At 37.0% G+C, this 27,428-nt stretch overlaps 1 protein-coding gene across 6 annotated transcripts in view; it reads right to left on the bottom strand.

Annotated features, from left to right (window-relative positions):
• Positions 1-27,428, bottom strand: part of DENND5B (DENN domain containing 5B) — a 135,197-nt gene that overhangs the window by 43,168 nt on the left and 64,601 nt on the right. For 3 of the 6 annotated variants that reach the window (XM_016152058.2, XM_016152055.2, XM_036236685.1), the window contains 5 exons: positions 13,360-13,547; positions 8,005-8,541; positions 4,990-5,221; positions 3,022-3,108; positions 976-1,126 (listed from right to left, as the gene is read on the bottom strand). In XM_016152058.2, coding sequence (XP_016007544.2) covers positions 976-1,126; positions 3,022-3,108; positions 4,990-5,221; positions 8,005-8,541; positions 13,360-13,547 — 1,195 coding nt within the window. The remainder of the gene's footprint in view (positions 1-975; positions 1,127-3,021; positions 3,109-4,989; positions 5,222-8,004; positions 8,542-13,359; positions 13,548-27,428) is intronic. The other 3 variants (XM_036236684.1, XM_016152061.2, XM_016152060.2) reach the window with 1 other exon arrangement.

The raw sequence follows: 27,428 nt of genomic DNA, 5'->3' as shown, positions 1-27,428 counted from the left end.
TATTTGAAAGCTGGGATTTCTGTTGTTCTGTTCATTGCTAGACTTCCAGTGAACAAGACAGTGCCTCACGTTATAATAAGGGTTCCATAAATATTTGCCAAATGAATGAATGAGTAATCTAATGCTATCCAAAAGCAAATAAAACTATTAACATTAATAGTCTACCTGTATCAAAGTGATTCAAACAATCAGGATATTTTATAAACATGAATTGTGTCCCCCAAAAAAGACATGTTGAAGTTTTAACCCTAATACCTGTGAATGGGACTTCATTTGGAAATAGGGGCTTTGCAGATATAATCAAGTTTTAAAAAGGTCATTAGAGTGAGCCCTAATGCAACGTGACTGGTGTCCTTACCAGAAGAGGGAAATTTGGACACAGACACAGAGGGATGACACCTCGTGAAGGCAGAGGGTGCTACCGGATTCCAAGGAATGCCTGGGGCTACCAGAAGCTAAAAGAGGAGAGGAAGGATCCTCCCTTAGAGGCAGGATCCTCCCCTAGAGGCCTCAGAGGGAACATGGCCTTGCTAGCACCTTGACTTTGGATTTCTAGCCTCCAAAACTGTGACAGAATAAATTTCTGTTGGTTTAAGTCACCGAGTTTGTAGTACTTTGTTACTAGGAAACTAATATAGATAGTGAACTAATACAGATAATGAAAGTAAAACTTTGCTAATTCCATTAGACAGTATTAGCACCATACTTAAACACAGTCATTTAAAGTGAACCTATTCTCAAAGGCACATTACCTAAAAAAAAATTATCTCTCATCTTTGAAATTTCTTACATGATGGAATTAAAAGTCATATACTCAGAGTATCAAACCATATTTCAAAATGATTAATTTTGCCTTTGAATAAAGCAACAGATTGATGAGATGTTTAATAGTTAAGCATTACTCCATTAGAACTGCAGAGCACTGCACACTTCATTCATTCCTCAACCAACCACTCAAGTAAAGAACATGCTTACTTGTTATTAGTTGGTCCTGTTGCCAAGACATCGGACTGTAACTTTGGGAAGAACCCTTGCTCATATTTGCCTTGACCAATTTTCATATCAAGTAGATGTGGGTGGATTGCAGTGTGATCCATTTTCGTCAGCCGCTGCTCAATTGACTGGGCTATGAATTAAATTTATAATGACTTAGAGACATTTCATGGCTAAGCCTTAAAAAATAAATGCTTCTTCTACTCATGCACCAACAAGGAACTCAGTCTGACACTCTGAAATAAATTTTTACAAAAGCTCTTCAGAAATTAGTATAATGTAATTATTAAAAGGTTAATTTACAGTAAATACTGGGTCATTAATTTTCATATTTCTGCCTTTGTCAAAAGTAGGGCAGTGGAGTTGAAAAATCTATAATTTGGTACTGAAACAGTTTCCTTTAAATGAGAAATTCAATATTGTTAATGAGAATATGGCTCTAAATACAACGTTAAGGAAAATGATGGCAAATAAAATATTTTCCTTGACCTGAAAGCCAAGTAAAGGTAAAGAAAAAGCAAGCGGATGCCTTATATTACTTTACTTCTTTGTAGAAAGACCCATTAAATATTTCTGGTTCCATTTGAAGAAACAAGGAACTGTGTGAAGTTTATTATTTTTAGTAACAGTCACATTCTCATTAGTAGAAGTAACTTAGTAGTGTTTATTAGATCAAGAGGAAAATTAGATGCAGAGAAAAATAAAATAAGCAGGCATTTAGAAAATGTCCAGAGGATAAGAAACTGACCTTCTGAAGAATAAAATAGGGCAAAGTTAATGATAGGAATTATCTCTTTTTAAACCATTTAAAGTTAGAAGGATGTCTCAAAAATCTAAGCAACAGTAAACTATGTCTCTGGTAAAAAATCTTAAATGTTTTTATCAACTGAATTTTAGAGAAGAAATGTAATATTTGAGAATCAAGACTATGTCTCCAATCCCTTGCCTAGAAATTACTAAAACAGGAGAACAAGCAGTGATTGTGATTGTCTGATAAATAGAACACACTGTGGGAAATGCTAATCTAGGGATTCGAGAGAAGTAAAGAAGTATTTTTATAAATATTTCATAGAATCAATTTTTTTTCCCCTTTTTATACCAAAAGATTGAGTACTGCTTGTTATTGCCTACACAAAGTCTAAAAAATATTTGGGAGGGGTGTGCGGGAGGGGTCTGTCCAAGACACATACTACTCTTATCAAAAGAACATGCTGAATACCATGTTACGAGAGCTCAGTGCTTCACCCGACCCAGCTGTTTGTGTCTGATGATGGTATTAAGGTAAGCACTGCAGAAGCCACTGTTACCCTCTATGACTTAACGTTAAATATCTATTTAAACTTCCTTAATTTTTATTCATAACCCATAAAAATTTATCCAAAACTTTTTTGAATTTAATTTTGTTTTTAAAGAGTAACTTGTAACTTCTCTTGAAATATAATCCATATATTCTATGCTGGGCAAAAGGATGCCATGTTTTAATGTGAAATGATATTTAATTTTCGAAGATGCTCCCTGGTTCTCCACAACCCAATCTATATTCTCAATGCTTTCTAATATTTATAAAACACAATTAACAGATGGTTTAGACAACATAATGCTTAGATTTATAGCATGGAATTTTCTGAAGTTCCTGCCAATTTTATGTTCCATGAAATACTACAAAATTCCATCTCTGCCAACGAATGCCTCTATTTTATGAAAGGAAAAATAGCTTCAGTTTTTCCACTGGACTTAAAATGACAGGGGAATCCATCTAATATTGAGTTACTCTCTTTTAGTTAGGAAGCTTTTTAAAAATAAAAATCATAATTCACAATAAATTATTCTTGGGTTTACATTTAAGACTGCCAGAGGGGACACAACGCAATGTTACTTTCCTATGATTACATCACAAGTGAATACTGAACATTCAGAAATGATTAAATGCCTGCTTTGAGAAGTCATGGGCCTGTGGTTATACTTTCAAGGGTTTTGTGCCAATATTATTTTCTGTGATTGGTAAGGAAAACGAAAACTCTGCATTACTATCAACTTGTTGCCTTTCTGCACAGAAATCATGAGGTTCTGGTGCCACAATGTCAACAGCAGATAGCCTCTGCCTAGAGAGTTCACCTGCAAATCAAAATTCTTTTTAGTTACAGGAAAAACAAAAACAAAAGCAAGATGACAAAAGTTACACAATAAACATCCAATGTTGACAACAACATACCAACCTCTATATCTTTTGTTGAACGTGGGGGAAAGACAATCTGACCTGATAAAAGAAATAACTGCACCCTCTTTGAGAGATCAGCACACTCACACAGCCAGCTGCCTCCTTTAACTTCTTTGAAAAGTCTTTGATAAATTTAAGTTCCTGGGAGACTACTGCTTTGGCTGAATCTCATTTTCGTATATGTTAAATCTGTAATGGTACATTTTCAAGAGTATTATATAATTTCTGGCAAGATAGTGGGAGTATCAAACTCTTTGAGAGGATGAGAGAAAATCTATTTTAATTGAAAAGATTTTCTGGAAGCACACAAAGTAATCAGTGCTTAGCTCCATTAAAAAAAATAAAAACCCTGTCAGGAAGGGAGGAATGAAATCAGCATTATACTATTCATATGGCCATTTAAGCACTGAAAGTCACAGTATTCTCTGAGCAGGCACAGACAATTTCATTCATTCTACTCCCTCAAGTTCCAGAAACAGAGCTAACTGCCACTTCCTGAAGGGCTCCAAGGATCTACCCTCGTAAGTGAGAATACAGTAGGATGATGTTCCAGCGAGTTATCAGAGAGACTGCTAAGGCTACATAAGTGAGAATACAGTAGGATGATGTTCCAGCGAGTTATCAGAGAGACTGCTAAGGCTACATAAAAGACATCATTTACATACTTCTTTCCTTAAATATGCTTCAACTACAGCTTTGCAAGACCTGTGACTTTGATCTATTTAAAAAAGTGAGAAAGACAAGCAACAGAGGCGGAGCAAAGAAACCCCACATTTGCTGTCTCCTTTTTCTCCGGAGGAAAAACTGCTTCCAAATAGCTCCTGTGTTTGAGGGAAGGGGGCACTCAGGTGAGAAATATCAGTTTATCTGGCGAACCACATATAAATGTATAAAATCATGTGGATTGGTACATTTTACAGATTTCTTTATTGAATGAACAGCTAACATGGTAGTAAGGCTTCAGGGTCTAGAATCAATAAAACTAGGTTCAAATCATGACTTCAGTGATTACTAGCTATGCAAAGCAAGTTACTTACTAAGTTTTCTCACCTGTAAAATGAGGACAGTTATAAAACAAATGTAAATGTGCCTCTACCCGCCTCAGCATTAGGATCAAGTGCAAGAAGGCATGTAAAAGACCTGATATAGTGCCCACTACATAGTAAATACTCAGTAAACGTTGACTATTAATATGATTTTTTTTTTTTTTTTTTAGTGGCATATATTACACTGCTAGACAGGACTAGCCAAGACTCATAATTCTCTTTGACAGAAAAACTGGTGTCAGATTTGGGAAACCTCTAATCTGAATGCAAGAATCCAGAGATTTAATTTCAATAAATGAAGCTATTATAATTAATGGCATCACTAAAATAAACATACTGTTTTAGTTATGTGAATCATGCAGCATCTCGGATTTACTATTTTGAATTAACACTTATGTTTTCCTGGATAAAGAGAAAAGAAGTGAGAAGTAAAAAGGCAACAAACATAATCAGCAAGGTAGAATAAGACCAAAACCATAGCAACTTTGTGGTTTCACTTCATTCAATTTGTTATTGCTTTCTCTAAGAGAAAGGGAACATCAAGTAGGAATGGGATGGACATGAACTCAGAAACAAGGAAATACAACTAATGAAAGCACCTCTTAATATAGTACAAAGATTAGCCATGAAGTCTAAAACTCAAAATTAATTTTGTGGTCTATAAGGCCAATAACGTATGAAAACAAATAATGGTGGATTTTAAGTTAATTTGAAAAGGGATGGCAAATGTACCTGCTTCTTTTAAAGTGCTGCATTTCTGATATATAGATGTCCTCAAAGTGGGTGCCCTTACATTATACAGTCTTATCTTCTCAATCCGAGAGTCAAAGACCCGAAGCAAAGAATCTTTCTCCTCCCACTGAGACATAATTTTATTATCAATAAAGGTGGCAAACATCTGTGTTTCAATGAAGCGTGAGAGAAATGGCAGGTATGGCTCAGGCTGGTCAGACAGAAAGGAAGCCTGTAATGAGATAATTAAAAAATTATTAGTGCAAAGAGACCATCTCAATACTGTATGATAAATCCAAAGATTATTTGTTGCTAAGGTCATTTTTTTAATCTTATACAAAACTGACACCTCCGAAATTCAAAAATCCTTAAAAATTCACTTTTCCATCCTTTCTTCTAAATTCATGGAATTTAGGTCACTTAGGTCTTTATCACTGACCCTACCTTTCAAAATTGATTTACACTCTGCTCCTCATGGCCATTATGTAGAAAAGAGAGCATCATTAGTGGAAGATGGTGAATCAGCGGCTACACGATCATCAGTCATCTTCTTCACTTAACCATTAAATTTGACTCCCATCCCCAATGAGCTGTAATTTCTTCTGCTCTCTGTTACTAACCTTTGCAATATACCTCCAAGACATAAGGCAGTGAGGTGATTAACTGATATGATAATGATATACACATAAGTAATAACGTTAAATAAAAACAATAGAGTCTGTGTTTATGGGTACAATCTTTCTGTTCTTCTTCAAATGGATGTTTTTCTAGGCCCCAACTCTGGTATAGACACTGACGGATGACTGTTAATTCAAGATAAAACTCCTTCCAGACCTGTACTGACAGAACAGTCTGGGCCTTAACAATTAAAAACAGCATTGCTTCAAAAACCATCTGAAGCAAGCCAAACCTTTGGAAAACACGTTCAACCAGCCACACGTTCCTGCTAATGATCAGCTTGTCTCCTACATGGAGCAGTTCAGTAAATTGCAGTTAAGTTTTTAATTCGAAATGTTCTTTGATCTTATGCAGTTCCTCAGGTCTATGTGTGTGTAGGAATTCTAGTCTCGGTTTGGTACTAGCTGAAATCTGGAAATGAATTACTATTTATTTCAGCTGCTGGGTTAGCTTGACTTTTCATTCTTTAGAGCAGATGCAGTATGGCAGAAGATAGAATGGAAAAGGTGGAAGGGTAAGTTGTGACATAAGGTTACTCTCCCTAATACTCATTACATTCTTCCTGGCATATTTATTTTTCATTCTGAAATTTCAGAAGCCTTTTAAAAACTTCCTTACGGAAACCACTTACTCAATTTAAGTGCCTCTGCAGTTCAGATGTATTTACATAAATCTAAATAGGCAGAGAAAGAGTCACAATGGTCTCTAGAAATCAGTTCACCTCTTCAAGGGGTATTTTACAGATAAACATCAAGTTTACTTTTTATAGAGCAAAAAGTTTTTCCTAAATGGGCAAAATGCCTGGCTTTTGATATTCAGACCTTTGTAAACAACATTTAGGGTCAGCAAAGACTTGACTACTCTGTCATAGTCCTATAAATCTTTCTAGTGAAAAATGAGATGATTACAAGCCTTCTAGATTCCAACGTGAAACTTTCACTTCTCTAGGGGTTATATAAAAAGATTGCATTTATAGTTTGAAGCTACATAAAGATTAGGAAGGAAGAAAGTACCAGTGCTCAATTTAGATAAGAATTTGAATTGCCCCAAGGATAAATCAAGAGCGTACACAGAGAGGTTCTAAGCTGGACAGGAAAAAATGTGGAAAAACAGTTAAGCTTAATGAGAAAGGAACCTAAGAGCAGGAATACATTTGGAGAAATGAAGAATTCTTAATTTATTAAAGAATTTTTCTCAAACATAAAGTGTACCGGAACTTAACTGTTCAATATGGTTTATATCCTCCATCTGAAAAAAAATATCTGATGAAATCAGAAAATAACTTTTTATACTACCTACCTTTACAGAATTTTTTAATTTATATTTATTTGCCAGATGCTCCAAGACTGTGGAGCATTTGTTTTCCTGTGAAATCATTATATCTAGTGTAAAATCCTGGTAAAGAAAAGTTATTAACGGAAAGGGAGAGAGGAAATCTCTGTTTAAAAGGAAGTTAACAAAACCAAGTGACACAGCCCCCTTAAAATGTACAAGCCTTTCACTAAAAGATACCATTTAGTGAAAAGTCGTAATTCATTCTGATAGTACTATCATGCCTCAGCAATCACAGAGGCCAAAGGCAGGGGACTGAACTATATACCCTGGTGACCCAAAAGAGTTAACGCTCATCCCTAAGTGCTTTTGTCTGGGCGGGGTGGTGGTGGGGGGGCGAATCTAGTATGTATGTCAAGAAAAACTGGCAGAAGAATATTCTATTGTAACCTTAGAAAGAAGCGTCAACATCAGCCAGGCAACTAAAAGCTGGTGTTATTTTCTGTCACTTCTTCCCCCAAAGTGGAACAGAGCCTTAGACCTACAGTCATGAAACTTAACTCATTCTCTTTCTCTCTCTTAATCCTGGAATGAGATAAAAATGTGGCTTCTGAAACTAAACTGTTTGTTACCTTTACATGGACAACTTGTGACTTCATTATAGGTTGAAGAAAAATATATAAAAATAAAGATTTATTAGAAAAGGAAAAGTACTTATTTAGCTAGACTTCATCCTTAAATAAGAGTAAATGAAACTCTTAGGTCAGATAGTAGTAACGGATTTGAAAAAACTGTGAGATTTTAGTTCCTATAATTCAAGAATTTTCAACATATAGAAATATTTAAAATGAGATTAAAGGCAATTTAATACACAATTCAATGACCAGCTGGATGAGCTAGTTGATTTGTTTTCTTGTGAAATCATTATATCTAGTGTAAAATCCTGGTAAAGAAAAGTTATTAACGGAAAGGGAGAGAGGAAATCTCTGTTTAAAAGGAAGTTAACAAAACCAAGTGACATAGCCCACTAAGAACCATGGAAAAGAAAACTATGGTTCTTTTTACTTTGTCAAAGTTCTGCATCTGCTCCCGGTTGGTCAGCCAGGACTCCATGTCCTGGGCAGTCTGAATCACAAACGCCTCATAATCTGCAAACATCTGTGTAAAGCGGTTAGCAAAGACCTCTCGGAGCTGTACATTGAGCTGGTAGTCCCTCAGTTCTGCCTCTTCACAATGCAGTTTCAAATCCTTTTCTTTTTCACCCAGAGAGGCAGAGAGGTCCATTTTTTCCACAGTCACACCGGTCCGCTTGGCCAGAGCCTGGAGACGAGCTATGGTTTCGTTGCCCTTGAGTAACTCGTACATACTGATGCTGTTAGCGGAGACATTGCCATTCTTCTTGTCATTGACCAAATCTTTCAGAACCAGATTCTTCAGTTTGGTGGCACTCTCACTGCAATCTAGGCTGCCTTCAGGAGGGATCCCAAATTGAAGAAGAACTTCAGAGAGTTCTTGGATAAAATCCACTTTATTGGGGAACTGTGGAAATTCTTCAGGCAACTCGATGAAATGGTTGTCAATATCCACAAAACACAAATTAGCCTGAAAGAGAAAAAAGAAATATAAAGGTTTTAAAATAAAGGCATTTTATGTTCTAAAATATTCTTGCTATTAGAAACAAAATCATAGATTATGCTGTCTCTTATGTGAACCTTCTCAAGGTTAAGAATTTTTTATTCTTTAAAAATAAATCTCTATTGCCAGCATTTCTCCCCAAGTGAGTATTTTATACCATATTTAATACAAATATGTAATTTTCTCTGTGTCTCATCATTTTATTATAGTCAGGGCATGATTCTGTAATATATGGCATTCATTAAGCATTCCCGTATGGGTGAAGGTGCATAGACTGATAGTACCTTACAAATGGAAGGCACTGGGTACAGTTCTCACTGAATAAGCTTAAACTTTCTATGCCACTCCACTGCTCTATGCCATTTGTAATTTAGAATTAATAATAATTGCTAAAACTTAGCAGCTGTAGTACCCCCCAAATGGGATGAAATTGGTGAAGAGCAATCCACTTCACAGAAAATCCATAAATTTTCACTTTATCCAAAATTAGCTTCAACCTCTTGGACAACAAAACCATTTCCGAAGTCATTAGACCAACAGCAGGAGGCACAGAGAGGTGGTGGAGGTTATCCTTGCAGAAATATCCTTGATTAACCCTTGGATAATTAAGAATCTGACTCAGGAGATAGTTTTGAGTTGAGGAAAAGAGGAGACAGAAATCAAAGAAAATGTTTTTTGGAGTTTGCTTATACTCTAGATTTTGAATAAAAAGACTTAAATATTTTTCAAGTAGATAGGGAAAATTCAAGGGCCCAGTACCTGCATAAAATTTTGATTATCCTTCAGGTACTTGTCCCTCAGGTACTTGATTATAGTAGACCCCAAAGCAGTATTTTACTTTTACTGTTCAGACCCCCTTCATCGGAACCGGGCTGTCAGTGTAAAGTAAAACTCTGCTCCTGGGTGGGTAGGTGGGAGGGGGGTGCAAAAGTGAAGCCCATCATGTAAAACTGATCCTGGCAACCTGAGGGCCTGAACACAGGGTACGGGGTGGGAGTCGACAAACAGAATAGGAGGTTTACCTCATGTCTGCCCTCCCCACACACACACACCTCCGTCAGCAAGGAGAGAATCCACACTGCCCTCTGATTCGGAACGCCATGGTAAGGTGAAAAGAGGGGAGAAAACAGTTGGATCTCTCTTTTTCTCTTTTGATCCCTTCTCTGCATGTTAGATGCTGAGAGCGAGAAGTGCAGCAAAGTTCCAAGTCAAGCTCAATAAAAACTCAAGATATTCTTCCATACAAAAACAGAACCAACAACGATTTCTTCAAACCTGAAGTAACCTTTGAATCCAACCCATTTAATTCTGCAGATGAAGAAACTGAGGCCCAAGAAGGTAAGTGACTTCCTGACACCTGTCCCAAATACACATCCTCAAAGAGCCTGGTGGGAATTTTTAATGCATTTTTCCTCATCTTCAATGTCAACAGTTTTCCATAAACAAAGAGCGGAAGTCACATTGCCGAAGACAGTAGTGCTGCCTACAGCTTTCTTTAAATCCATATCTTTATGTTTCTACAGTTGCTACAAGGCAGGATATACTAAAAAGCTTAAAGGGAGAAAGTAGGTTACCAGAACTCAAATGGATGATTCAATATCTTTAAAAATGAAAGAGGAAAAAAATCCACTAATTTGCTAATCTAAATGTTAAACGGCAACCTCCCACCACTTACATTTTGTACTGTCTCCTTCAGTAATGCCTTCCTGCTATCCTTTTCTATTCCCCGCCTTCTCCTATGAAAAGGAAAAACGATACATTTGGGGAAACTTTAAAGCTCGTTATACTCATGTAATCACTGTTGAGCTGAAGTGTGTGGCAAGGTGGGTGTTCCAGCACCACGGCTACTGGCCTGTCTTCATGTTCCCACAAGCCTCTCGGACCCTCCTGTGTCTGCTGAGAAAGGCCCAAGTTGGGGCTTTGAAGATCACAAAGTAGAAATAGGCAATGTGAATTTGTGTTATAAAAATTTACTGAATAAAAGCCAAAAAGCTGTTTTCTAAAACACATATGGACTCCATACAACAGAGTATTCTGATGCCATTCTCACTTATAATAGCATTAAATAAAAAAAAATTCTACAAGAAGAGCTCAATAAGTATTAGTGCACAACAAAAAATATACTTGCCATCTCAATCTTATATTGTTTTAGGACTAAATATTTCTACAATTTTACTGATCAACAATACCCAGAAGCCTTCATGATTTGTAATTACTTCCAATGAAAAACAACAAATATTCACACAAAAGAGAAAAAAGACACTTCTGCCATGAAACATTCTTATGCCCCTGTCTTAAAGGCATTTTGATTTCCTCTGTGTATCTTCTAAGTTTATTCATTCCTCTTACTAAAATATATTTTCAGCCTGTGTCAATATTGATAAATGACTTATTTTAAAAAGTAGAAATCACCTTTTACTTATCTTGATGTCTTTCAATGTCTCCTACACTAGTAGAATATGAAACGACTATTTGCTGAATGAATGAATAAGGCTCAAGGAGATGGTCATTTTGTGGACCTCCAAAAATGGAGGCAGGAGGAGGAAGTATCCAGAAATGTAAGGCCAGGGCAGCTCTCTCCATGTCAAGTAAGGGATCTGGTTTCTCAAAGGCTAAAGTTTAAGCTGGCATAAGAGTAAGCCAGAGCATAACATTTAAAACAACCCCATAGAATCTCAAGACAAGATATAGCAAAAACAAAGTGGCAAAAGCAATTCAATTTCAGTTGTCTCTTGATTTTTTGTCCACCATTTACTACAAAGATGAGTAAGAATGGTAGAAAGTGAGGCACGATTCTCTGCAATTGATCCTTGGAGCTATACCTTCCACCATTATTCCCCCACTCCCTCACCGCTCCCCGCCAAGAAACAATACAACAAATGGCTACCTGTGCCTATCATTTAGGAATCATGGGGAAAGTGAGTGGGTGGTTAATTATAAGTCTGTGTAGTTACATTAGTTAGCTACCAACTAAAATTGTACCTTCTTAAAATAATCATTTCGTAAATATCATTTTCACAGCTATTCTAGGAAGCCCTGTCATTATTTTTAGCTATTATTTTATTTTACAGTTTTCAGGGAACAAAGGGGGGTGATGAGTATTACTAGTGGCTGTATTTAAATCACTTTTAAAGGCTATTTTTATACCTACTTCCTCCCCCAAATTATGTGAAGTAGATTATTTCATCTCATTGTAAAATGAAACAAAAGCAAAGACATACGGTTAACATATTCTTCTAAAACAGTCATGTACTAATTTATACTTTCTATACAGAATCACTGCTATTTTGACAGCTGGTTCAGGTTACTTCATGTTATTCTACTCTATAAATAGATGAGTATGTATGTTTATTAAATAGTGTTGATTTAATGAGTGAAAAATGAGAATCGCAGATATTATTGTAAGAATTATTAAGTTTATCTTGAGTCAGAGATAGAAAAATTTCCTAACTACAAATACATCAAGGTGGTATTTAAAAATTCTCAACAATTATTACTCATGCAAAAATGAAAAGTAATATTTATACATCTATACAAATTATCTTATAAAATATCATTTGATCAACATTAACAAATAGGCCAGATACTTAAGAAACTGAAACATGTCACTAAGTGTCTAAAACAAAATGCATTTGGCTAGTCTGTTTCTTCTTCCTAGAAAATTTAAAGAATCTACTTGTTCGAATCAATAAAACAGAAAATAAGAGAGTTCAGGTAACCGAGGAAAGATATAATAGAGAGGCCAAAGCAGAGAACTCAAAAAGAGCAAGACGGTTTGTTTATTTTATATGATCAGAATCAAGCTATTTTCCTCTGAACAAAAATGTTAATTTTGGTAGAGAAACATTCATTGGAATAAAGTAAGCAATGGATGATTACAGGAATCATTACTGGGTATAATGGCTGTGGCTTAGTGTGTTATTTTAAATTTACTTATTAAAATGAGAATCTCTATGGGAAATAAGAAATAAAGTGAAGCACAATATGAAAGATTTTATTAAGAAAGGTGCTAATAGCTAATAATATAATGTAATTATCTATTTTATGTGTTTTAATAGGCCATGGCACTCTCATCAATATTTCATTTCAAGCGTTTTACACTGCAATTCTGAATACCATTAACAACGGCTCAGAGTTAGACTTGAATGCTTTTGAGAATTCCTATTTATTTTCTTTTTAGACATTTGAAAATACAACACACTGAAAGCATAGTAACTTTAAGGTGGCCTAAAAACTAGGGGTTAAAATTTTTGTCTCAACCACCTAGACAAGGTGACATTTAGAAGAAGTTGATAACTAGCCTTAGGTCTGAAAACAAAGAATACTAAAGTATTTGATATTTCCATTATCCCTAGCTTGCTGAAAGATGTTACTTTCCATTCGATGGAGGTCAAGAATCAAATTCACCTCAATTAATGCAATGATTTTAAAGGATGTTAAAATTGGGCAGTATCGTTCAAAAACAAAATTTATAACATATATAGGGAAAAGAAATACTATTAGAATAAAGCAACTAGATAATACTACTATTGTTTATATCTTCACAAATTTAGAGCTGTGAAAATGTGCCATTGTCCTGTTTTGAACCATATTTAATTAATGACTATGCCACAGTAATCAGGAGTCAGGATCTGCATTCTATGGCTCAGGCTCTGCGCCAGACCTACTTGGGAAATTCAGAACAGTCAGAGACACAGTCTGGACACAGACAATGCTACATAATGGAAGTAGCCCTGACCTGAATCAACAAACAGCAAATGCTTCATCATTCATTATAAGTTTTACCTCTTGAGGAAGTTCTAGTTTAGAACGGTCAGTTCCTTCTTTTGACTGTAGGCCCATCAGATAAGGGACAGGAGCATCAAGAAAATGTAGCAGAGATGCAGGGAGGATGGGCACATAAACATGCTGCCATTGAAATGGGAACAAAAGTGTGGTGATGCCTTCTGCCACAGTCATCAGGCGTTGATAATCTGCACAGAATAAGGAAAAACGGAGGGGAAGATTCCAAGTAAAAACATAATCACTGCATTAAGCTTGAAAATATCAATTTCCAGAAAGAAAAAAAAAAAAAAAACCTCTCGTGTTAATAAATAAACTCATTCTTTAGGACCATTCAGAAACTAGGTCAGTTCCATCCCACTTTAATTAAAGAGTTAAACAGTTTGACTTGAACGGTTTTAAGGTTCCCCGGGTGGGTGGGAAACGTCATCAGATTCATTGCTTCTGAAATCACTGGTATGCGAATTTACAGTCCGTTAAAATGTGGAGGAAACGAGAATTAATAAAATTGCTCTAGGCACTTCTCCCCTTAAAAAATGTACAAGAATATCACTAATGATCATTTTTTGTATATATGCATAGCTATACAATCCCTAATTCAGAGGCTCTTTTTTTCCTCGTATCTATGATCATGGCTATAATCTATAGTTATCCTGATTATGTTAGCCTTCATTTTGTCGGTACAAGAAATCAATAGATATATGCATTCATAGTTATACTTCCTATATTTAACCCTCAACTATAGACCTATTAAATCTAGGAATAAAGTGAAAGCAGAAAATTAAGGTCTTCTTTTTAAAAATTGTGTTTTGTTTACTTGAACTAATTTATCAAAACTAAAAACTATCTACAATATTACAGGGCCCTACCACCCTCCCCCACCGTTTTATTGATATAATTGATATATATATATAAAACACTGTATTAGTTTCATGTGTACAACATGATGATCCGATACATATGTATTGCAACATGATTACTGTAATTAGTTAACATTCATCACCTCAAATACAAATACAGTACCCTCTTAAACCGCTATGCCATAAATGCTCTATACAGACATCTATAATCCCTTGGAGGCAGACGTGTTTCGGAATTCAGATTTTTTAAATTAAAAAATAATAATATTGTGCATATACCATACACATGAAATATCAAGGGCAGCACCCTGTAATCAAACACATTAATATTTCTGCAGCAAACCATGTGGATGTCCCAGTAGGGTAGAGGACCAAAGAATTTAAATAGGCCACTTTGGTTCAGGTCTGGTTTTGCCAATAAATGAGTTACAAAAAGAGTGTTTGGTTTTCAGGATTTTTTTTGGATTTGAGATTAGGAGAAGGGATAGTGTAGAATTGAAATTATTTCTCACAGAATTCACTGTGCACAAATACAGGAAAATCTGAGGAAGTAAGAATTTGGGTAAGTCTTCTTTGAAAGGTTAAGGAAAATGATCAGATGCTACTTGGTTCACATCAACTCAAAGGACACTTAAATTGAGCAAAAACAGAATATTTTCCCTTTAAAAATTTTTCCTATGTTGTTTTATGATTTGAAAATGATTACCTTTAACAGTCTTCAACAGGATTTTGATGATGAATCATCAGCTATCCATAGCCCAAGTGTGCTATTTTTCTTATCTGATTCATTATTAAGACTTAAATTTTAGGTGAAAATCTGTTTACAGGAATACTTCTAAAAAACAAATACCAGATGGCCTGAGGGGTGGGGGTCAGTCATATGAACCCAAAGAGCTGACCTGAGGTGATGACACAGGAACAAGAGGAGACAGACAGACAGACACAAACAAATAACATTAGATCAGCGCAGGCTCAGAGAAGAATTCGGGTTGATAAGGGCTGGTACTCTGTGGAGGTGGAGTGTTAGAGAGGTAGAGGAGATCAGAAGATTAATCACCAATTATTACTCTGCGAGTGACCAGCACAAGCTTGAGCTTTAGGAGACAAAGATCTTACATCATGTGGGTAGGGTTAGGGATGGAAGCTGACTTGAAACCTCTAAAATCTGTTGAATGCTCTAGGTTTAGAAACTGTGGTAGAGTCAAAACTAACAGTAGCTCTCCCATCTCCAGTGGGACGGGACTTCATTAAGGCATTTGCCCCATGGGCTCTCTCTGCCACTGAGGGCTCCCTCAGGGCAGAGTGGTATTCTTCTAATCTCATTTTCCCCACAAAGGGCCTAGTTCATACCCAGTGTGTATCAAAATTTACTGATGCTACTGAATATTATAATTTTTCTCCTCTTATTGCAACAGTCTTACCAAAACACACAAAAAAGGAGTAGGAAGGCATGCAAGTAAGTAACTGTACCACCACCAAATTCAATGAAATGTTAAGATTCTCTTGTGTGGACATCGATTTCCATCAAGGGTTAGAGTCTTTTTAATTTTTGTAACCTCAGCACTTAACACAGTATCTGGTATATAACAGATGTTCAAAAATATTTTTGAATAAATAATTGAATTAGTGGAATAAGACTACATAATTTTGCTGGATAGCCACAATTTAAATAGGCTTGATTAGATTGTGTCCACATGAGATTAAAGAACCACTAATTTTTCAGTAGGATAAAATGGTAACAACTCGGACAAGAAAATATATACTCAAAAATCATTATTCTTGGACAGTCACATATTCAGTTAATTATGTGCATGACCAGGCACATTATAAAGAAAAATCAAATATCCATTTACTAAGTCATGGGTATTTTTCATTACAGAAAACTGTTAACAAGTGACTCATTCTAACTATGTATTAGTAGACCTTATAAGGATCAGAACCAGTGCTTAGAAACAAGTATTACATTCTAATATTCGAACACTTTTTTTCCTCTTATATATTAAAAATGTAGAGATTTTAATGGTGGAAGGGAATACAAGTTTCCCAAGGCCCTTCAGAGTCGGGAAGGATTCTTGGGAAGTTTCCGCAGCTTTGTGGAAATGACTAGAGAATGAAAGTGCGAAGCTTCCCCATCAGGAAGATGTATTCCATGTGTCACTCCTGAAGTCTAAGGAGAACAGGGCTCACAGAAAATTAAGAGCAAGAAAAACTTTATTTGCACTCAGTTAAGTGTTTTACAATTTGACTATACTCAAAATATTCAGTATGTCCTACGTAGATGGGTTGTTATAAAAATAACTTGACTGTTCTTATTTATATTTGCTAACTCTTAAAAATTGCTATTCGTTTTACCCTGGGTTCCTATGGAGTTTTGTTGACATGAAAACACTTACAGAAATAAACTAATATCAAGGTTTATTTGGGGAAGGGTGCTATTAATTAAAGATTAGTATTCTAAGACTATCATTCCCTTAACAAAAGGTCAATGTTTCTGACTCAACTAGCTTCTTAAAAAAAAAATAAAATAAAAAACAAAGAAAAAAAAAAGAAAAAAACATTAAACTAAACTATAATCTAGGTTTTAAGAAATTATTTTTAGAACACTAAACAGGAGAAGAAAACTACTTAGTAGTCCTTAAATAATTTAAAGTCGAGGGATGTTCTTCCTCCAATCTCTCACACATCTTGAACTTCTGGATACTTTAAGCTTTTGAGGAAATATTCCAAATATTCTTTTGGTTAAGAAATCCTGAGTGCTCATTTATTCTGTCAACTCTCTTCAGTCAAAACCCCCAAGAACGCACCTGTATTTGAACAGTTAAGTTTATTACTCATTGCAAGGAGGGAGAACACATACCCTGGACAACTGTGGATGTCTTAGAGGGTTTAGAGAGACCTATTAAAGGGTTTGGTGTTCGTTTCGATAACTTTGGGGACAATCTAAGGAAGTGGAAACTTGCTTTGGATTGGATGCTGTCAGAAATAGGAACAATTCTATGACAAGGAATCTCAATAAACCTGATTTACAAGGAGGGCAGACTAAAATGGGGATAAAGTTGTGACTGGTAACAAAGTGGAGTGGCAGTAACTAATTTAGCGAGAAAGGAGGATGTTTGGTATTTTGAAAGTTGCACAGTGACCTTGCTTCAAGTGGATGTTTATGTTCTTTAGGAGAACATGGCTTAGGTGTGAGCATCCGGTCAGTTGGCAATAATACAGAGGCTTACCTGTGAGCGCTACCTCAGTTCCTGTATGTCAGGGGCTGCTTTTTTCTTTCTTTCTCAATTATGAGCCACACAAGTGCAAAGCTCAGGGTTTTAGGCAGTCACATCCTGTGCCAGTTATCTATTTATTGCCTCTCAGCTCTAGGTTCACTCGGAACATGGTCTATGATCTATATGACCTATGTATGGTCTGTAAGTATTTTTCTTTTACAGTGAGCACAATGTTCAGGTTTGGCAGTAGAGGGCACTGTAGAGACACTGAAGGAGGAAGGGGCTTCCCAGTTCCGGTGTGCACAGCGTTTTGTTTCTTCCTGCTCCTGCTTCATGGTTGAGCAGCAGTGTGGATATGTGAGGACATCTGGTGGTACACTTCCCCAGGCGCACGCCCACAGTAAGCGGTCCTCAGTAATGGCACTCCTAGCACAGATAGCGCATGCGCAGATCTCAAACCCATGAAGGCACCCTGACAACTTCTATATGCCTGCTCCCCGCCCACAGCTTGCTTGTGCCTGGAAGATTTTTCTCCTGCCCAGTGACTGAGGATCAGCTCTGGCCCAGGCAACCCACTGACCTCCTCCATCCAATGACCTGCAATCACTTTCTTTACTGAGTTGGAACCTCGGTCTTGGGAACGGGGCCCCCTTCCAAGTTTGTCCTTCCTAGAGTATCCTTCTGGTTAGCGTCCCCTTCATGTCATTACTTTCCCAGCACAGCCTAATCATTCTTCACATTATTCTTCTAAGTTACTGTGTGGTCTAATCTGTCTCCTTATTGGACCTAAACTGAAAGGCACAGGGTTTAGACAGTCATAGCAAATCCCTAATAGCATAGTTACTTTATATAGTGGGTGGGAAAAATATTCAATCTTGTAGAAAACACAACTTTAAGCAATGGAAACTAGCACCTTTGGCTATTTTCTTGCGTTGATAAAACTTTTACATGGGAAGTGAAAATAAAATTTCCCTCTTCTACTAGACACCGAAAGACTGCTGCTGTGCATGCTTTATTTTTCCTTCACCACAAATACCACCCACTTGTGGGCGTTCTATGTTTATTCTTTTTTCCAGTTGTGTTCCCTTCAAGATTGGATGAAATGCCACACATTTCTTAACGGAATCAAGACATAAAGGTAGTTTACTTCTTCAAGCATGTTTTTTAAAATTTCAAATATTTTAGGGAAATTATTTTTTCTTTGATACCCAAAGTGATGAATGCATAAAAGAAGTTATGTTCATATTTAAGATATACCTCAGCATGGTGTATGAAGGCTCCTCAATGATTTGGCCTTTCCTGCTTCATTTCTTACCACCTCACATGCAGTCATCCACTGGCAATTCATTCGCTGAATGTGACATGTTTTCACAGGTCTCTGTATATACCCTTTTCCTCTACCCAGAATGTCCCATCGCCTTGTACTGACTGGTTAAGGGCCGCTTTTTCCTTAGACAAAGGTTCCTTTGGAAAGCCTTCCCTGAGATGGTAACACTTTTTCTCATAGCAAAAAGTCCCTTTCACATGCTTTCATAGTACCTGATCTTTATTTCTATCAGAGCAATTATTCATTTCACTGAAAATATTAACTTCCTATTGTAATTATCTATTTATGTGTCTCTCTTCCCTACTACACCATCATTAACCAAGTGCATACAATAAAATGTCTAAGTTGAGAAATTATCAAAATTCTCAACAACTAGAACAAGTGAGCCATGACAGGAGTGACTAGAGTCAAAGCATTTTACAGTATCTGTATTTTAAAGATTCTGATTAACATAAAACGAAGTGTCCATGTTAAAACCTCAAAAGTTACCATTAAGTCAAAGAAACAGAGCATATAACATGTATACTAATTAAGTGGAAAATGGCAACAAGAAAAAACATTTCAATTATTTCAAAGAAGGTAAAAAGAAAAAAAAGGGAGAAAAGCAGGACAAATGGTCAAAATAAGTGAATTTTTAAAAAAGTTTTAGAATTGAAAAATGAAAATACCAGATACTAAGACCTGTGAGATGAAACTACCATAAGACTCAAATGCTTAAGATGCTAATATTTGGGCAGTGTGTAAAATAATGAGCCCAAAGAATTAGTAAAAAGCAAAACCAGAAATTAATAAAACAGAAAACAAATATATAATAGAAAAAGTACCAACAAAGGTGAAAGTTCTTTAAAAAGAGGAACATAATTGACACGCTTTAGGTAAAAATAATCAAGGAGAACAAAGAGAAGGCACAAATTGGTAGTTATTAGTAATGAAAGAGAACCAACTACAGATATAGCAGAGGTGAAAGAGATAGGGACACATTCAGATTCTGTCAATAAACTGAAAGCTTATTCCTACATAGGGTGACGGGGAAACTAGACTTACCAAAATGATCATTTTGCAGTGTATACAAATATTGAATCATTGTGTTGTACACCTGAAACTAATATGTTAATTTTACTATATTAAAAATAAATTTAAAACAAATAAGGATAAATTATTTAAAACAAAAAAGGATAAATTATTGTTAGAGAATAAAAATGAGCAAAAATTGATTCATGAAGAAAGAGAAGTTGCTAGGTCGATGAACACACTGAGGTGCTGGGAGGTGGTGTGTCTGGAGATGCCGTGACAGCTCTGCGCCCCTCCCCCGACACCTTCTCTGATGCATCTCCTCCTCCGTTTTGCTGTTTCTGAGTCGTAGCCTTTATAATAAGCCACTGACAGCAAGTAAAAAACTTTCCTGAGTTCTGTGAGTCATTCTAACAAATTATGAAACCTGAAAAGGGGGACATGGGATCTTCTGAATTTGAATTAAATTAGAAAAAAAAGTGGAATATAGAGTCCTTTAGTTATCGTTATCCCTAACAGCTAAAATGAAAGTGATGGGTCAGACTTTGATGCTGGACCAAGCTCATATTTTGGTCAATCTGAACTTCTACTGAGCTAGCTTCAAAGTTGCCCAGAAAGGAAAAAATTATGCAGGGACAACAAAGAGCACCTCTAAGACCTCTGGTCACCAAAGGCAAGTGGCGGTAGCAGGGGAAACCAAGAAACTACTGACCCCCAGGGGGTATGATGTGAAGGAGCTGTCTCATTTTATAGCTCGGGCTCGGTATCATCGGCTTCCTGAAGAATCTTTACCCAAAGGGCTTGAGAGAGTAATTTAGGAGCAGTATCTTTGTTTTTAAACGCTGCAGAGTGGAAGGGCATGTGTGGGTTGATGCAGGACCCACAGCTAACTATGAGACAATCAGAGATGGCTATGCATGACCCAGACACACAGGTCATTCCTGAGGGAAGAGCCAGCCTGGTGGACTGGGTAAAAGCTACTGTAAAGTCTGTTTACCCTGAAAAGGAGAACTGCCTGACTCCCCCTACAAATGCCAGGCAGAGCGCCCCAGAAGCAGCAGTTGATATGGTTCATACCCAGGCCACGTGGAGTTGGCGATATGATAATCAGGGTATTCACCCACATAGGCCTGTTACCTAGGTCACGGTGAATACTGTGGGCCCCTTTTGCATCAGCACACATATAACCCCCACTGCCACAAAATCAACCAGTCAGATCTGCTGTCCCAGCTGCCCCTCATGAATCTTACAGATGCTAATAAAAACAGACTATTTAACAAGAAAATGCAAAGAGGCAGAGGAGAGAGTCAAGGGTCTCATCCCAGCAGGGTGGAAATTTTTAAACAGTTATTAAGAAATCAGGCGAACAAAGCAAATATTGATAGGAGCAAAACAAAGAGGAAAAAGAAAGGGAAATGCCGAGGAACTGACCGCAGCAGGGTAGAAATCTTTGGATGGCTATCAAGAAATGGGATGAACACTGACGTGGCTAAAACAAAGGTCTTAATATAGCACTACGTAAGATTGGGTGGACCAAGGGACCCCTGCAGATTCCCCGATATTAAAGGTTCCTAAACAAGTTTAGTCTATTTACTCCAGTTTGGAGAAATGCAAAACATGGGGAAGGCAAAGACCATAATGAGAAATCAGATCCAGAATCACCTGGGGTAATGTCAGGCAGATTAATCAAGATAAAAATTAACAAAACACATATGCTGCTGCTGAGACTACAAATTGGTACAGCCACTATGGAAAACAGCATGGAGATTCTTTGAAAAACCAAAAATTCATCTATGATCCAACAATCCCTCTACTGGATAGTTATCCCAAAGACTTGAAAACTCATACCCAAAAAGATATTTGCACACCGATGTTCATAGCAGCATTATTCACAGTGGCCAGGACATGGAAGCAACTGAAGTGTCCTACCATAGATGATTGGATGATTGGATAAAGAAGCTGTGGTACATATATACAATGGAATATTACTCAGCCATACAAAGAGATGAAATACTACCAGTTGCGACAACATGAATAGACCTCGAGATAATCATGCTAAGTGAAATAAGCCAGACAGAAAATGTTGAAAACCACATGATATCACTTATATCACTTATATGTGGGATATAAACCTAAAAGCAACAAATGAACAGGACAAAGAAAGAGAGACTCGTAGACGTGGACTATAGACTAGTGGTTACCAGAGGGTGGGGTTGGGGAGGAGGTAGATGGGGTAAACGGAGCCAAATATGTGGTGACAGAAAGAAATATACCTATGGGAGGTGAACACTCAATGCAACACACACACACACTTACTGTTAAACTGTATACCTGAAAAATACTGGATTTCTTTAACCAATGTCACCATAAAAATTGACAAAAGGGCTTTTGCCTCTTGGCTCAACCCCCTGCTGGGGGCCCAAAGTCCAATGCACAAAAGTAAAATGGTCAGGGGGTAGAGACATTCCTGGGAACCCTTTATGCAGAAGCCTCAAGCACTATGGTATCAAAACCCTTTGGTAAAGGCTTAAGGCTACAGTTTGATTGATAGAATATAAAAAATGTTAAGGTTGATAGAATTAAGGTGGAAGTTTGGGTGAAAGCTGGAATGTTTAAAAAGGTTTTATTTGAATGTTTTATGGGAATGAATATTATATCTAAATGGGGGAATACTTCCCCTATAAGTAAAACAGAAGGCATGTAAATTGCCCTTAACATATATTAACTGGACATGCTAAATTGAAATAAGTCTGAGCCCACACAGTGTGGAAAAGAAGCTGGAGTGTTGGTATGAACAAACTCTGTTCAACAGCCCTATGTGGAGTAGACTGAGAATTATGGCAAAAGCCTGTGAGCACCAACCAGTGACAACAAGTAAGATGCTGGACTAGAGAATTTCCATTTGAAAGGCAATTACTAGCTTGCTATGGGACATTAAACTAAGCTGTCCCTACGACTTTAAGACATAAAATAATCTTGAAACCTGAATTTCCCATGATGTCTTAGGTGACGTCAGAAAAACACTCTAATGAGGTAAGGCAATGCTCAGAAGAGTTCCATAATAAAATGGAAATGGTTTATATGGGAATCCTGTTAACAAGGAAAATGCAAGGAGGAGACACAAACAGGAGCCTCTTTTCCCACAGGGTGGACTCTGGAACTGAGTGAGGAGCTGTTAGATTCTATTATCACTTGGATAGTGCCCTATGAATAACTCTCAACTGACCAACAAAGAGTTGCTTCATTTATGAATGACGGTTCCACAGTGAATAAACGACGTCCTGTTTAGAAGGCTATCACTCTGATGCAAGAAGAAGGTGAAAACGGATCAGTTTAGTGGGCTGACTTGCACGCTGTTTTCCTAGCAGTGATGGAAGAAATGAACAAAGGTAGAAAAGCACATGTTTGTTTTACTGACTCGTGGGCAATGGAAAACTGGACTAAAAGGATGCCATATAAGGTGCAGCCCTATGGAAATCACTCTGGAAATTTATGGAGCACACTAAAGTAGTACATGTTGATGCCCATCAGAAGACTCTCCTTCCAGGTCTGGGATGTGCCTGGAACTACAAAGTGGACCTTTTGGTGCGCTGCCTTGCAGTGGCAGCCTGGGTCCATAAAATGAGTAGACATGGGGGCGCTGCAACAGTACAGAGATGAGTTGAATCTAGACGTATTCCTCTTACACCCTCTGAGGCACAAAGCGCCAACAAGAACTGTTTCGTCTGCCAACAAGAGAGGCAGAGGCTGCAGATGGCTATGGGGAGGATTCCCCAGGGGGAATTTCCCCCCCCCCCCCCACATAACTGGCAAGTGGTTTATACTGGATCAATGCTGGTGGCCCTGGGGAGGGGGGCGGGGCTCTATAAATGGCTCCTAACAGAAATAGACACTTAACTCCAGATTTGGCTTTGCATATGTGGAGGTGGATGCAAATGCTCAAAATACTATGAAGATTCAAACAGAAGACACTCTACCAATTTGGGCCACTGAATTACATTTCTTCAGATAAAGGGACACACTTTGTAGCACATAGTATTCAACAGTGGACAGAGATATCACATTGAATGGACGTATCATGTTGATCATCGCCCTCAGAGTAATGGTTTAATAGATAATTGGCACAGGTAGTTGAAACATTTGCTGTCTAAAATGGGTGGAGAGAAAGGCATGAAGGGCTGACCTGCACACCTACATGAGTGTGTGCCCATATTTCACATGAGGTGGCTTAAGGGAGGGTCTTGACTGGATAGATTCCTTTGTTCTTCTGGTACCTCTGGGGAAAAGGGGATAGAGACAGATGCTGGTATGAGGACTGTAGTTGTTATTTTCGTCCCAACATCACCTTAACTTTCTTTTATCTACTTGATACAGGACCAGGACTACAGTGCCAGAAGCAGGGATGATTCTTCTGAAGCAAGAAACTGTAACTCTACTTTTAAACTTTTATGTCAGAACTCGCCAGAGACTGATCAGTTGTGCTTTCACCTCATCTGGCAAAATTGGGGTTAATAGTGAATAAAGCCGTATTGCCTAGAGGTAAAAACAGCCCACTAGCTCTGTACCTGTGTAGCCTCACCTCATGGTAATGGTAGTGACTGAGGAGGTGGTACTTGCTAGACCCCAATCTAAACCAACTGTGGCCAAACTTAATGTTTCCGTTTCTGTCCAAAGGTGGAAAGACATCTGGATATAAATAAAAAGAAGGAGGGATAGCAGCTGAGGATAAAAGAATGAATAAATGAGTTACATAATAAGGGAGATCCAATATTACATTAACACCTCGAAAGAGGCTCAGAGCACAAGAGACACTGTCTCTTAGACCAATTATTCCAGGTGCCTTGAAAGGGTAAAGCCATATACTGCTGAGACCACTCCTGCCTTTGGAATCTGATAAGATTGAATGGAAATCTCAAACCTCAGTGGCCTTGCCCTGGAAGACATTTTCATACAACAGGATGATGGAATGAACTCCTTGTTAATGAGTGAATGAGACTAGTAATGTGTTAGCATCTTTCAATTGTTAGGATTCTTTTACTACAGGGATGCCTAGTCAAAGACCAGGGGGTAGCCTGTGGTATTACAAAAAATATTTGTTCTTTGTACCCAGTTGATGATGATGATGATGATGATGATGATGATGATGATGACGACGACGGAGGAAGAGTTAGGGATCAGCAGGAAAAGGAGGACAAGGAAGAGGAGGAGGAGAAAGAGGGGACAAGGAAGAGAAATAGAAAACCTAAAGAAACCATCAAAGACCTTGAGTTGGTACTTAACATATTCCCAAAAAGACCAGTTTAAGGAGAAGTTTTCTCAAGGATTCATGGAACAAATAAATAAACCTTCAATAAACTCTTCTCCATTTTATCTTCCAGAGAAAAATGGAACACTTTCCAACTCTTTTTATGAAGTTAGAATAACCTTAATGGCAAAAACAGGACAAGATAGTACAAGCAATGAAGATTATAAGCAAAACCATTAAAAGAACACAGATGTAAAAATAGAAAACTAAATCAAGCATGTACTTAAAAGATAATAATACATCATGACAAAGTCAGGTTTATCTCAGGAATATAATGGTGGAATGTAGATTTTTTTCAACTTACTAAATGATTAAAAAGAAAAAAACATGATCATCTTACTTGATACAGGAAGAGCATTCAATAAAATATATATTTATAATTTTTAAAAACTTTGAACTAAAAATCAAAGAAACTTCTTTAATCTGGTACAAGGTTATTTAACAAAAACACTACAGCAAATGTTATACTTAATAGTAAAACATTAAAAGTATTCTTTTTAAAATCAGGAAAAGGACAAGGATGCCTGCTACTATCAATTCCATCCTACACTGCACTAGAGAGCCTAGTTAGTGTGGTAAGGCAAGAAAAAGAAATGTGACAAAGATGGGAACAGATGCAACAAAATTATCATTATTTGTACATTATTATCTACTTTACTATATAAGACTTTACTGAGAGACATTAAAGAAGAGCCTTATACATAAATAATAAAAAATGCGCCCCCAGCAGATTAAGAAATAAATATCCCCAGTACAGCTGAAGGTTCTCATGTGCCCCCTTCTACTGTCCCCCTGCCACCACCGCAGAGGGGACCTCCACTCTGAACTCAATGTTCTCAGTCTCACCATACTTCATACTTTCACTACCTATTTGTGTAATAGGTATCCCTAACCTTATAAATTGGTCTGTATATTTTTAAACTTTATATAAATATTTCATTTAAAAAAAGAGCCTCATTAACGGAAGTATACATCATTTTCAAGGAAGTGGAGACTCGATATTTTAAATATGTCAATTGTTCCCCAATTGAATTTGATGTGTTCAATAAAAAGACGGTGGTGAAGAGAATTAATTGTCCTATCAGGTACCAAGTCTTAAAGCTACGGTAATTACAACAGTGTGATTTAGTATTGAGACACAAAGATTGGCAGAATAAACTGAAAGCCTAGAAATATACCCTCACACAGAGACACAAAGATTGGCAGAATAAACTGAAAGCCTAGAAATATACCCTCACACAGAGGAACTTCTGAGTGACAGAAGTGGCACTGGAGAGCAGAGCGAGGAAGAATGATGATTTATTTAATAACTAATATTCAGATAAATAGGTATTTCTAAAATATTAAATTTGATCTCTTCTTCACAACATAAAAATCCATTTCTTACAGATTAAGGCCTTAAATGCTAAATATCTTTAAAATGTTTAGAAAAAAAAAACATTAGTTTTATGATCTCAGAAGAGAAAGATTTCTTAAATAAAATAGAAATTCATAGTTAAAAAAAACTGATAAATTGGAATTCATGAATATTAAGAGTATTTTAATTCATTAAAAGACCCCTAAAAGAAAGTTAAGAGCCACAAATTGGAAAAAGACATGTGCTCTACATAAAGTGACAAAACATTAGTTTCTTCAATATAGAACAAAAAATATTTTAAGAAATATGTCTTAAGATTCTATTTATCACAAAATAAAGCTAATAGTATAAAAATATGGGCCAAAGATAAGTCATATTCTACCGCTTTTAAGATATAAAACATGGGAACCCACTTTCTGCCATCAAAATTTCAAGTTTGCTTTTATAATTTATAAACTCCATAAGCAATAAGCTTTGATGTTCAGTTGAGCATGATTAGCAGCTTGTGATTAGAAGACTGCCAGCTTTTTCAAGAAAACCTCAAGTAACTTCTGCTTTCTGACAAGGTCAACTCGTGCACAACTTACAAGAAGGAGGGTGGGGAGAGCAGTACTGTGGAGGCACACAGGCAGGCAGTGCGGTAGGACTGTAGGTAACTGCCTATTTCCACTGTGAAGACTCAAAGGAGGTAAGCCAGGCTCAGAGCTGTTCCTGAGATTTTTAATTATTGGTATCGAAATCTAAGACACTGGTGTTTAAATTCCCCTTTTATTCCTCCACGATTCTTTTGAAAAGAGGGTCATAGGCCCGTCTTCCCTGTCTTGCTCCAGGTATTTCCAGAGGGCAGAAGAAAGGGCTCTTTTCTAATTTGGGGTCCTAGAAAAGAACCTTCACCTTCTGGGTGCATTCTCTACTTAAAATCTCTAGCTCGTTACCATTGCAAAGTGACTGTGATGTATGCGCGATCTAAACAACAGCTTCAATCTGTTTAAAGGGG

The sequence above is a fragment of the Rousettus aegyptiacus genome, unplaced genomic scaffold (assembly GCF_014176215.1).
Source record: "Rousettus aegyptiacus isolate mRouAeg1 unplaced genomic scaffold, mRouAeg1.p scaffold_m13_p_2, whole genome shotgun sequence".
NCBI classification, from domain to species: domain Eukaryota; kingdom Metazoa; phylum Chordata; class Mammalia; order Chiroptera; family Pteropodidae; genus Rousettus; species Rousettus aegyptiacus.
The sequence above is the reverse complement of the archived record's forward strand: the minus strand, read 5'-3'. Positions and strand labels throughout refer to the sequence as shown.